Source organism: Phragmites australis, chromosome 2, assembly GCF_958298935.1.
Source record: "Phragmites australis chromosome 2, lpPhrAust1.1, whole genome shotgun sequence".
Taxonomy (NCBI): Eukaryota; Viridiplantae; Streptophyta; class Magnoliopsida; order Poales; family Poaceae; genus Phragmites; species Phragmites australis.
The window spans coordinates 79,998-93,546 of NC_084922.1; the positions used below are offsets into that span (position 1 = coordinate 79,998).

General features: G+C 45.1%; 1 protein-coding gene across 1 annotated transcript; it reads left to right on the top strand.

Annotated features, from left to right (window-relative positions):
* Positions 1-1,403: 1,403 nt before the first annotated feature.
* Positions 1,404-3,109, top strand: LOC133909724 (S-type anion channel SLAH1-like). Its single transcript, XM_062352285.1, has 2 exons — positions 1,404-2,350; positions 2,730-3,109. The coding sequence occupies exons 1-2, from the start codon at positions 1,502-1,504 to the stop codon at positions 3,003-3,005; spliced, it is 1,125 nt and encodes a 374-aa protein (XP_062208269.1). The 5' UTR covers positions 1,404-1,501; the 3' UTR covers positions 3,006-3,109.
* The last annotated feature ends 10,440 nt before the right edge of the window (positions 3,110-13,549 follow it).

Here is a 13,549-nt window from a genome sequence, read left to right on the forward strand (position 1 = left end):
AAACGAGCATGATAGTGGCGGCAGTTGAACCAGCTCAATTTTAAGCCACGAGCCGGCTCAGCTACAACCACTGCTGACGCGCTCCGTCGCCGCTGTTGTGCCACATCTCACCTTGCTTCACTCTACACAAGAAAACGTGGCAGTACGAAGGCCGCCACCATAGCACACAACACACAGCACGAAGGTCGCCAAGACTGCCGCCCGCGTTGCCACCGCTCATCACGCCTGATGGAGTGCCTCTAAGCTCCCTCCCCAACCATTGTCCCTTCACTCGGGATTCCGCCACTGCCGCATGCGCTGCCGCCACTCATCGCGCCTAATAGAGTGCCTCCGAGCTCCCTCCCCGGCCATCGTCCCTTCACTTGGGATCCCGCAACCGCCGAGCCCGCGCTCATGCGGATCCCTGCTAACAGAGGAGCATGGAAGCTGACGGAGTAACGACGGATGCCCTGATTGTGGGCGACGAAGCGTCCCGATGCGGTGAGGTGGGCCTGCTTCCCTGGGGTCCTCATCGAGACACCACCATGGATGGTAGCCGAGGAGGAAGCCTGGGGAGGAAGGGATGGCATCTAGGGATCGGAGGGATCCTGGGGAGGGAGGGACGGTGGCCGGGGAGGGAGCTCGGGAAGGGAGGGAGCTCTGCGTTTGATGGTGAGGGGCAGTGGGAGCAGAAGAGATTAGGGAGAGAGAGGCTTGTGGTGAGGAAAGAGATAAGGGAGTGATATGCTGGAGCCGAACGTGAGGACTGACAACATAAGCCAAAATTGCATTGGAGGCAAATTTTAGGTCCGGACGTATCAGTGCCGGTAGGTGACTCGAACCGGTATTAAAACGGACTATCAGTGTCGGTTCGTAGCGAGAACCGATATTGTTCCAGCCACGTACCAATACTGATAGTTTGTTTCAGTGCTGGTTCTTAGCGGCTCAATCATTATTCGTATGCGAGAGATTAAAAACTGGTACTAATATATTTTCAGTTTCGATTCTTAGGCAATCGGTACTAATGAACCGTTGGTTTTGATAATTCTGTGGTAGTGTTTGACTGTATCACAATATCGCCTATAATAATTAACCCAAACCTTAAAAAGTAAGCAAACTAATGGTTGGATCGGAAATTCCAAAATACTGCACTAAATTGGAGTAGCTTTTCTTTTCTCCAAAATTATTTTAAAAAAATTATAGGAGTCGTTGCTTGCATCCAGCAAGAAACCACCAGGTAGCCTCCCTTAGTTACTGCCTCACCCACGTGTACCCACAGGCCACAGGCACATATAGTGGAGTAGTATAAATATACAAATGAAGGAGCACTACTACTCTTAGCTAGCTAGCTAGGCAAGTACACGGCACCTCCTGCCCTGCTGCTTAATTAGTGCTTAATTACCCCATCGTTAACTCCCAGCAGGCCAGCCTATAAGTACCGCGAGCTGAGCAGAACTCCCCTAGCTAGTCCATCGATCAGCTAAGCTATATAAGCTAGCTTCACGACACCATCATATCGTCAATGGGATTGGAAGCTTCCTCCTCCCCAAGCTCCCTTAAACCCTACGCCGCCGACGACACTTGCCCCATGGGCACAGGAGGAGCAACCAAGCCGGAAGCGCGGTTCGCGATACTGACGCGCTTCCACGCGGGTTACTTCCGCATCAGCCTTGCGCTCAGCGGGCAGGCCCTGCTTTGGCGTACGCTGAGCGACTCCTCCACGGACCCGCGGCCCCTGGCACGGTCGCTGCCGTCCGCCGCCTTCCTGCTGCTCTGGTCGCTGGCGCTGCTCGCCCTGCTCGCTCTCTGCGCGCTCTACGCTGCGCGCTGCCTCCTCCGCTTCCCCGCCGTGCGCGCCGAGTTCCGCCACCACGTCGCCATGAATTACCTGTTCGCGCCCTGGATCTCGTGGCTGCTGCTGCTGCAGTCCACGCCCTTCCTGCGCCCCGACGCGCCGCTCTACCACCTGCTGTGGTGGGCCTTCTCGTTGCCCATCCTCGTGCTCGACGTCAAGATCTACGGCCAGTGGTTCACGCGGGGCAGGAAGTTCCTGTCCATGGTGGCCAACCCGGCTAGCCACATCACGATCATCGGCAACCTGGTCACGGCGAGGGCGGCGGCCAAGATGGGGTGGCACGAGGCCGCCGTGGCCATATTCTCTGTCGGCGCCGCGCACTACCTCGTGCTGTTCGTCACGCTCTACCAGAGGTTCCTCGGCTCCGACTCGCTGCCGGCCATGCTGCGCCCGGTGTTCTTCCTCTTCTTCGCCGCGCCCAGCATGGCGTCGCTCGCGTGGGACGCCATATCGTCCTCCTTCGACACCGGCTGCAAGATGCTCTTCTTCCTCTCCCTCTTCCTCTTCGCCTCGCTGGTACGTATACGTACGTTACGTTATTGCTACCCTGCCGATCGACGTGCGCGGTTAAATTAAGAAAAACAAAACAATTAGTGCTAGTGCGCATACATTTCTTCATGGGAATCGATCGATCAATGGAGGACTTTTCTCTTAGATCGATCGATCGACTTTGTCCATCGCCTTTAATTTGCCTTTTTATTCTCGTTGGTGGAGTAAAAGATACCTGGTCCGGAAGGAACGAAACAGCGTAATCGTGTTGCGTTGCATGGCCACTCACGCACGTTGGTTATTATACTTACTTCAGTGCTGACAGACTCATTGCCAACTAATCATGTATAAACAAAACAAGAATGCGTGAAAATAATAAACTGATATGATGCATGCATGCATGCAGGTGTCCCGTCCGACGCTGTTCAAGCGGGCGATGCGTCGGTTCAGCGTGGCGTGGTGGGCCTACTCGTTCCCGCTAACGGTGCTGGCGCTGGCGGCCGCCGAGTACGCGCGGGAGGTGAGGGAGGCGGCGGCCAACGTGCTGATGCTGGCGCTCGCCGTGCTGTCCGTGGCCGTCACCCTGGCGCTCATGGTCTTCACCGCCCTGCGCACCGGCGACCTGCTGCCGCACGACGACCCCTTCGACTGCCCGCTGCTAGCTCCTCCTCTCGTGCGCTAGACAGATCCAGTAATAAATTGATGTCCAGATGGTTTCTTCTGATCATTATATTAATTATAGCATGATATCATCTATGTGTGTGCATGCATGTACGCGTGTAGATAGTATACGGCCGGGTGCGATGCCTGCACCAATATCCGTCGATCTCCGAAGGACCATAAAAAACACTCAATTCAATTCAAGGCCGGATTAATTCTTTAATTCCTTGTCTTGTCCCCATACTGGGCTTGGGAAATACTAGAGTACTAGTGAATATAATCTGGAACGATGCCGACTGCTCACTGCTGGGAGTCTCGATCAATCAGGTCTCGAGCGTACGAAATGCATGTGCAGTGCGAGACAGGTCGATCGTTCGTTGATCCACAGCCTCTCTTGTTGCCTTGTGCTACCTAGCTGTGACTGTGAGGCTGCGGCAGCTCATCAGGTCAGGTCAGGTCAGGTGGTGCTGTCTTTCTCTCTCGTGCACATCACCGATAGCTCGCCTTGAAATGCATGTATGAGAAAGTACGTACCTGAGCGGACATCTGATCGATCGGGACGGCTCGTATCGTATCATGCGTTCCCTGACTCTGAGCGCGTGCAGGTTGCTGCGGTCCTCGTACGTACGTGTGTTGCCACTAAGTACAGTACGTACTGCAGGGTGGTATCGTATCGATCGAGTTGGGGCCAGGTATACATTAGCTTAGCTAGTAGTGGCTCCATATATACAAATGGTCACTAACTCACTACTAGAATAATCTCAGCGTACATCCAGTGGTTGTATACGCGTGGCATGTGCCCTTGGGGGCATTTTTCACTTTCACCGGTAGTGTACTGTGTGCAATTGGCTTGGTTCTGGTTCTGTTTAGATTATTTAGAGCTTATAGAAAGTTAGTTTATAGCTTATGGATGGTTAAAAATTGACTAAGTAAAAAGTTACGAGTAAAAAGTGGATCCTTGAATCATAAGTTGGTTTATTGTTAATTTTAGATGTTAATTGTCTATAATGCCCTTACCTTTATTATTAGGGAAAAATAAAAAAAACCCCTCAAAAGTCACTTGAATTTTGATTTTCTCCCCCAAAAGTTGTTTTGTTAAAAAAAACCCCAAAGGTTTGGTTTTGTTGCAAAAACACCCTAAAAATTCAAACAAAATTTAAAAAATCACAAAAAATTCTAAAAAAACTAGAGACAATTCTAAAACCTTTTGTGAAATTTGTTTTCAAAAATAATATCCTTTGCATCATATTTCATGGAGAGTAAGTTTGAAAAAAAAAGAAAAACGTGCATCTCATTTATTAATTCGAGTTAAATGCGTAGTTAATTATTTACTAATCCAAAATCATGAAACAAATTTTTTAGTCTTCTTACATGATCCTCTATCTTCTAAAAATACATGAAATCTTGAAATAGTTATTGTAACGTGCGGGATTGAGTAAATATATTGCAAATAGATTAATTCATAACAAAGCCATAACACCCCCAAAATTAGTGAAATCACTTTTATTAGTTTACTTAAATAATTATTTGTATAAGAAAAATAATGGTATACATGACAAAGTTAAAATAACATGAGTTAATAAATGAGCTGCACATTTTTCTTCTTTTTTTTTTCCAAACTTCCTCTCCATGAAATATGATGCAAAGGATATTATTTTTTTAAAAAAAATCAAGGTCTTAGAATTGTCTAGTTTTTTTAGATGTTTTTGTGATTTTTTTAATTTTTTGAATTTTTTAGGGTTTTTTTTAACAAAGTCAAACTTTTGGGGTTTTTTTAACAAAACAACTTTTAGAGGGAAAGTCAAAATCCAAGTGACTTTGGGGGTTGCATTTTTCTCTTATTATTAACATGCAAACGCGTGCGGATGAGGAGAGTGAAGGGCAAATGGTCTTTTTAATATGCATTAGCTGAAATACGCTCTCTCAGCTTATGAGGTTATAGAAAACTAGATGATTAGATTATTATAATCTAGAACAAAATTAGATTGTTACAACAACTGGAGCTTTTAAAAACAGCTTTTTCTATGAGCTCTAATGGATTAAACCGGCCCTAGGTGACAGGTAGCTTAGCAGCCTTAGCTGACATGGGTTTCGGATCCTCTGAGGTCAAACTAGTGGCGAGAGCACTACTCAGTGATAAGAGAGTACGCAAGAATTTAAAAACTTTTGGTGCTGTTTACTCCTTAAAAAGAACTACACGGGCCTGTTTCATTACAAAAAGCACATTGTCGCCCTTAGCCACACTCTGAGTTATAGACGCATGTTTGGTTCGTAGACAGCGTGCGATGGTTTGGCAACATACTATTCATAAAATCCACAAACAAAAAAGGTACTGTGCTGTTGTGTTGCATAAAATAGATTTTAAGAAGACCTACGACAGAATAAGTTGGCCGTTTCTAGAAAGACCACGGGATGCCACTGGTAAATGTCATAATTCTGAATATGCAATCGCTTGCGCTTATGATATGTGAGTCCTGGCCCATGTCATTGGCACAATCAATAGCATATCTAGGATTGGCAAAGTTTGCCACTTGCATATTGGCGGTCGTATTGTTCTGCTCAATGCTTGTGTTAGTAGTGTTCCTCATGTATGTTATGTTTCCTTCGGGTGCCTAAGGAAGTAAAAAAAAAGAACATTTTAGAGGTCGTTTGCTATGGTGAGAAGAGCCTGGCCGGGTTAAGAAGTACCTCCAGGTGAGGTGGGTTTCTGTTTCAACATGATTAGTCTTGGTTTGGTCCATCCAAAACCTTTCTAGGGCATCATCAAGTTAGTGTTCTAGAAAGTTTCATTGGTTAATCCTTTATAATTATTGTTTAATCATTAAATTAGGATTTAATCAATTCTCGTCTCAACAATATGTTTTCGGGGTTCATCCCTTTTGATTTAAATATCCGTTTGATATGATTCTTGGGTTAGTAGTGCAATTAAGTATACTATCTGTTGTCAAAGATTTAGCCGGGCTTTTTGCAAAGATTTCTTTTTTCGATAAGAGGGGATTAACCCTCAGTTTTTATAATAAAAGCACATATCCTTGTCTCATTACAAGACTGACATAAAACTCCAACAATCCTACACAGCAGAGGTATGGAAGAAATATTTGCCCACCCACCCTCGTACTATTTGACAATATTTGTCAAGGAAGAAATATTTACATGCACAACTCTATCCCAGTTTGTGCAAAGAGCAGGTGTGCCACACTTCTGGCAGGGGGTTTTAGAAGTTAAGGATCTGTTCTGTAGGTTTTGTAAATTGAAAGTGGGCAATGGTGAAACTATTCGGTTTTGGGATGATGTGTGGCTGGATAGTGGGCAACGAGAGCTCCGAAATGCAAATAAGGAAAGCAGAGATGGCCTTTGTTACACTTTGGGCCTGGGTGTTTTATTTGCTCCTTACTAAAATCGATTATGGGCCCACTTGAGGTCCAGGTTGACCTTATCCACTGTGACTGAGTGTCATTTCTCTGGTGGAAAAAGTTTATTTTATCTCTCTCAACTTTTATCAAATTTGATTTTCCCCCTTAACTCAAAAATCAGATATTATTGCTCCTAACCTATACATATTGTGCAAATCAACTCCTAGATGGTTTCCAAGGTGGTTTCAGATGGCGTAGGTCACATGTGGCAGTGAGCCCCATATGTCATATGACATGTTGCAAAAAATTTGTACACATAGACATCTTAATCACTAAATTCAAAAAATAGAATTGGGTCCACTTGTTTTCTCCTTTCAATCCCTCCCCACCCTTAGATCATCTCCAACTATATTCTTTTTATTTCGTTCCCTTCTCGATTCCCTTCTCCGTTTCCATTCCCTTTATTTTCTCACATATCCAACAGCTTTCCTTCGAGAAAAATCGCGAAGGGAAAGGAGAGAGAATCCCGTCCTGAAGGGAATGACCCTGGGAATCCTGTCGTGACGGAACCATGAAGAGAAACCGTTGGAACGCTGAAGAGAACGAAAATTCCTTCACAACAAGAACCTAACCCCTGAAGGGAATCCCGACGACACCTGTTGACCGAGCCAGTCGACCATCGCCGCTTCTGCCCGTTGCCACAGTGTCGCTCGGCACCGCAGACTGTCACTGCACCTGCTACCACTACAAAGGACTCCAAGGCGATGAAGGCCAAGACGAAGACAGAGCAGCTGGGAAAAGAAGTTGAACGTGGCAGCCTAAGGATGAGAAAGCCCAACTCTCTGTTCCCGGCCAGCCTCTGGGCCAAATGAATGTAATCGGTCATCTGCTCCATGTTGAGAGATCTAGATATAGAGAGGGAGGAGTCAAGAGGAAGCTATGATGATTGTAAACTCTAACTTGAACTCCATCTCCAATCTAATTCCTCCTCTCGACCAACTGTTGTTCCTCTAATCCTACCCCTTTCTACCTTGCTTCCTACCTCCGATTCCATCCAATACAGTATAGGTACGCAACAATTTGGTACCAGAGCCTTGCCCGTCCTGGAGGTGCCGGATTATCTCAAGCGGCTAACCTACCAGACCCGTGATCAGAAGAAGGTGATGGACACGATGAAGCATATGACCGAGATGAGAAAGGTGTTGGTGGTGCTTCAAGCCTCCAACAAATAGATCCTCAAGAAGGTGACAGAGCTGAACGGGTGGAAGCCGGACATGGAGAATACCATGGATGGGATTGAGGAGACATGAGTGATCTGCGCCAGTATATCAGCCAGCTTGCACGTAACCCAGTGATGTCTATGAAGCCTAAGAACTTCCATCCATCTTCACCATGGCACCGCTAGAGAAGTTGGTGATCGATTCGTAAGCAAGCGCATCTGGTAGGACCCACAGGCTTGTTGGCTGCTGTAAGATATCGAACCCAGGATTTTCTGCGTATTCTATATCAATACTTGAATTAAGTAGCTAATACGTATAGTATAACAGTTATAGTATTACAGTCAAACTTCATACATAAATATTAAGGTTTAGAGTAAAAAAGTTTATAAACCATACAATATATTACAAACCCGACTGAATGGCCAACAAAATACAGTGAAAAGCAAAGACTCAAAGCTACAAGCAACTAGACTGCGAACGTGACTTCTAAGGGCCTGTTTGTTTCCTCTGCGGATTGTGAGAATCTAGATTGTGGATTGTAGAAGCTACTCTGAGATGGATTGTGAATTATGCCATAATCCAGGTCTGGATTATTCCAATCTACTTCCAGAATCCGTCCATTTGTTTGCATAATCTGGTTGTGGAGCACAATCCAGAATCCAGAATCCGAAACAAACAGGGACTAAGACTACTCTTCATCTTCGCCTTCACCTCTAACAAAATCGGCATCGGCTTACTTATCTGAATGACAGCAAGAGTGAGTATGGAAGGTACTCAGAAAGCTCTATACTACTTTAAAGTATTGATAAATGCATAAAAGGGGTAATTTAAGGATGAGGTTTTAGAGTTTAGTTTTAAGCATAAAGCAGTTTATGCAGGTATTCAATTGTATCATCTATGATTAACTTTAAAAGAGTTTAAATAGTTCAAAACCAGGTAATAAACCATATCTGAGGATTTTTTGGTTCTAGGAGGGGCTACACCTCACTCTACAGCCCCTATCATCACCTCTGGTGTACCTCTAGTACCATATAGCTTCTGACGGATTGAGTCAGCAACCTCATTACACGAACATCTAGTCCACACACTCATTCATCAAGATGCATGCACTTGGAGTCTAGTCAAAACAGTTACTGCTGTGGCATGTCTATGACCGTGGACATGACTATTCGAATAGGTTTACACTCTGCAAAGGTTGTACACTGTACCCACACGATATGCTCAGTCTCCAACCGTTGTAAGCGGAGGAGCGAATCATACCGAGACACTTTAATCACTTTTCCTGCTGAGCTTTTCTACAAGACAACCCAAGTCCTAGAGTCCTTGGACTGAATACCAGATTAGCTATGTCGTCTCTCGGAACATTCAAACAGAGGGGTAAATGGACACTTGGCTCCTCGCTGCTCCCCACCCTCCTAGTATGATGCCCAATTCAGTGTGAAGAAAAGTCAAGTCCTGCCCATTCAGGACGCGTTGTTGCACAGGGGTGGCTAAGCATGATGACGTAATGACTCGTCCTTAAACGACCGGGGCAGGTATCTTCTGGCAATGAACACCAGAGAGGTGACTCATGCCCCTAGGAGCATCTCATCTGGAATACTACTCCACCTACCCCTGCCAAATAGTTTGCACCCTTTTACAAATCATCCACCATATCCTGTACGACATCGAGGATTTCACAACCATTACGGAATTCACAAACATCAAGGATTCATGGTATATGAGTTATCATTGATAACAGTAAATCTTATCTTTAAGGAGAGGTGTTTTAAAAGCGACGTCTCCGAGGAGACGTATTCAATCCTAAGCACGATAGATATCAAGACGTCATCTATCATTAATATAGATAACAACAGGTAATCCTAGAGTGATATGTATTTTGGATGATAACATTTATGGCACGGCAGGTGTTTAATAGGATTAACTACTACAAGCAGTTTGTAAAAGCGTAATACATAGCACATGCGATATAAGTCCAATTTTAACTGATCATGTAGATTAATTGAAAACATAGCCTCAACATGATCAAGGAGACAGGACTTGCCTTTTTCGAGGTTTTATTCAAAGTCTGGGTTGTAGTCAAGATCTTCCTCGCTCCTGAGACTTCCTGCGTAGCACTCGTAGAATTTTGGCGATTCTGCAATTGTGACTATGATCATTAACGAGCTATACTAAAGAATAATCAAATAACACTAAATGGAAAGTTAAATGAGCCCTAATGGATATCACACTATGATGGATAGATAGATCTCAAATTTAGATGAATTTCGATGAAAGAATCGCTGAAATCGGAGTCAGAATGGAGAAGTTATGACCCGGAAGATCTAATCTAAAATTAAATCAAAAAAAAAATACAAAATTACACTATTTATAGGTGGGGCCCCTAGTGGGACCCACTAAATAGTAACTGGGGCCCACATGAACAATAGCCTGGTGGGACCCACATGAACAGTACTCAGGTGGGCCGAGTTGGGCTTGGATTGGGTCGAGCTTGGGCTTTACAATACTGGGTTGTACAGTACTTGCCCGCTCGGGTTTTGGCTGGCTAGATCGCAGGGTGCGGAGCTAGGCCGGCCCACTGGGGCAAGGACCCTGTAAGGAACCATCCAGATAATATTATAATTAATCACTAGGAGGATCATTATTTATAATCACAACCTCAATGATTAACCAGAATATCATCCCGGTAGTCTCGGCACTTATTTTGTGCCCAAAATTGGAACACATATCTTTCCAACATATACATCACACAAAGCTTAAGAAAGAGCGAATAATTAACATTATATTACAAGTTCTTAAGCATGCAATAAGTTATTACAATTTACAGCAAAAGAGAGCTATGAGGAGACTAAGATCAACTTAACTCCTAACGAACAAAAGAAACTAAGCAGCGAAAGACTAAAACTATACAACAAAAGGAGGATTGAGCCATATGCCCTTAAACTCCATCACAAAAGCACGCCAACAGAGTAGGATGCACTACTCATGCCCGCCACCACCCTCGACATGTGTGAAGTAGCTAAAAACCAACTCCTCCTCATCGGTAGCACCTGAAATAGCAGCGTGAGTATGAAGGTATTCGCAAGACTTAATCCATAAGGGGCACTTATAAATAGCCTGACTCTAAGGATTATGCATTTGGATATTAGTAAAAAAAGGCCACATAGTTAAGGAAACTTCATATGCGAAAGCAAATTTGATATAAATATGTGTAAGCATCTATACTAGACCAAAGTAACGAACTAGGCCATAAACATCAACTGAACATAACATAAACGGAACCATAGTAGTAACATCTATAACGAACCATCTCAACATCTCAACCATACCAATCCACATTCGTAACTCTACGACTGCTGCAAATGGACAAAAGCACGCTTATGACCGAGAGCGCGGTATTTTGAAATGTTTTTACAACCTGTAGGGATACACCTTTACCTACACGACTTAAGGACCATATGGCTTGTATGACCACACAGGTCCATACAAGGGGTACTCATGTCAACCTTTTCCAATAAACCCCGACCATTTGAACATGCACCGATAGGTGTGGAGGCCATCCAAAACTACTCCCGGAACAAACTGGATAGCCCAACCGGCCTCATGTCCGACACCATCGACCCGCACATAAAAAAAAGTCACAGCTACAAAGGTAATCGACTTATCGTTCCCATATGCGACATATAGTAAGCACGAAAAGTGCTAAAGCAAACTGCAACAACGATCAATACTTAAACGATGCAAGCGGTCTACAGTATCCGGATTCCTCTCCTAACCTACCTAGGGGAACTACACATCTGGGCAAGAGAAACACCCCTAACACCGCCCACATCTTGTCTCATCCTCACCACTCATCCAACCAACACCAACACCAACAATCCATTATTGTTATTACTGTGCAAGTAATTAAAGCCTATACTCGCGAACGATGAAACATTTCACCGCTTGACTTCTACCGAGAATCTAAGCACTTGCTAAGCACCACAAGTAACATTTTAAGTTAGACAACGCCATATTAAACCCAGAATATAAGGATACTGATCAACAATTAATCAAGATATGAGAATTAGTGTATCAACATAGGTTCTACCCATCATAAACCCAACATCGACTCAAACTCATGCATAATATACATAAAGCGTAATTTACACATTAGACACATATGATCCAAAGTACTTGGAGAAATATGCATAGATGCTTACCTTGCTGCTCAGGTGACCGCCTAATGCTACCCGCACAACACTCACAGAATTTCGGTAGATCGACGTTGTCTTTAGCCACGGCCGAGTCACACGCCAGTTCTTCGTTCACTAAACAAGAACGCATGCAACGATGAACATAAATGAAGTGCAACGATGAGCGTGAATGAAGTGCAACGATGCATGCCACAATATGTATAAGATGAAATACCATAAAACTAGGCTTTATAATGCATGAAAACATTTCCCTTAGATGGCATTAATCGTAACATGAATTTTTCAAGTGGTTTTACAATTTTAGGACATGATATCAATTAACTGTGATTTCATTAAGCTAAAACACATTTATTGAACTAATTAATTCTCACAAATTATTTAATGAGTTCCAACATTTTTAACATATAGTTCATACTCATACGAAGCTGACACAACTAGTTTCATAATTTTTGTAGGTCGTATGAATTAATTATGAATTTTACAAGCTATTATAAAAAAACGGGTGCTAAACAATACGGGTGCACGTGGCTACACGTGAGAAGAAAGCATGGGGACGATGATACGCTATCTAGGAGAGTTTGTGATGCGACGGGGATGCTCACCAAGCTCAAGGCCAGCGAGAAGCTGATGACGACCAGTGATGTGATGAAGCGGTGGCGACGGAGCGACTCGGTTACCAGCGCGAGTGGACGGGCGGTGGCACGGGGCTCACGATGGACTCATGGTGCTCCTCGGCAGCACGTGAGGGCAGGTCGGCTGTGATGGAGAGGAATGGAGCATCGAAGAAGGGTGCTGCCACTAGCTTCCCTGCCCAGATCTGCCGCCTACAGTGAGTAGTTCCAAGCGTCGACACCAACCGCACCTGCAGAGTTGGCTTGACATAGTGTTTTCCAAGCTATGGTGCCACATTCCATCTCCAAGCTACTGATGCACAACCACAAACGTGATCCATGGGCACTCGATCCTCTGCGTGGATGCCGCGACCGGATGGACAAAGATGGAATAGGAAGAAGGATTACTGGATGCTGATACTGCCACGCAACAAGTCTTTCTACCTTGTTTCCTACCTCTGATTCCATCCAATTCGGTAGAGGAATGTAATATAGCCACGCCTGGAAAACCTCACCCGCGCCTGTTTCTTTTTCCACCTAGCCAGGCCGGCTTTGCGTCCATCGCGCATACTAATGCTCCCCGTCGCGTTCCCAGTGATCCAAGGAAGCCCTCACCAAGCCGGCTACACATCGTCGTCGAACGCGACGACCTACAGCGAGAGTAGAAGCCATATCCTACAGATCAGACTTTCTGTTGCCGATCTAGGAGCCGTCGCGTGTTCTGCTCTGCGACCGACTATGTCCAGTGCGCAGACTGCCAACACCATCTCTGTTCCCAGTGCTCAGTCAAAGAGATTGTTGAGGTTTCGCGCCACCGGGCTCCCTGGTCTCCCTCCGCCAAAACCCCAAGCAGCTCGACCAGAGTAGCAACGACGTCACCAGAATCGGGTACAAAAGAAGGGTGCTACAGCCGGCTTCCCTGTCCAGATCCACCGCCTACAGTGAGTAGCTCCAAGCATCGACATCAACCGCACCTGCAAGATTGGCTCGGCATAGTGTTTTCCAAGCTACGGTGCCACATGCCATCCCCAAGCTACTACTACGCAACCACAAACGTGATCCATGGGCACTCGTCCCTCTTTGTGGATTCCGCGACCAGATGGACAAAGATGGAATGAGAAGAAGGATTACAAGATGTTGACACAAGGGTCCCACTAACTTTTATTTATTGATTTGGTTATTTTCC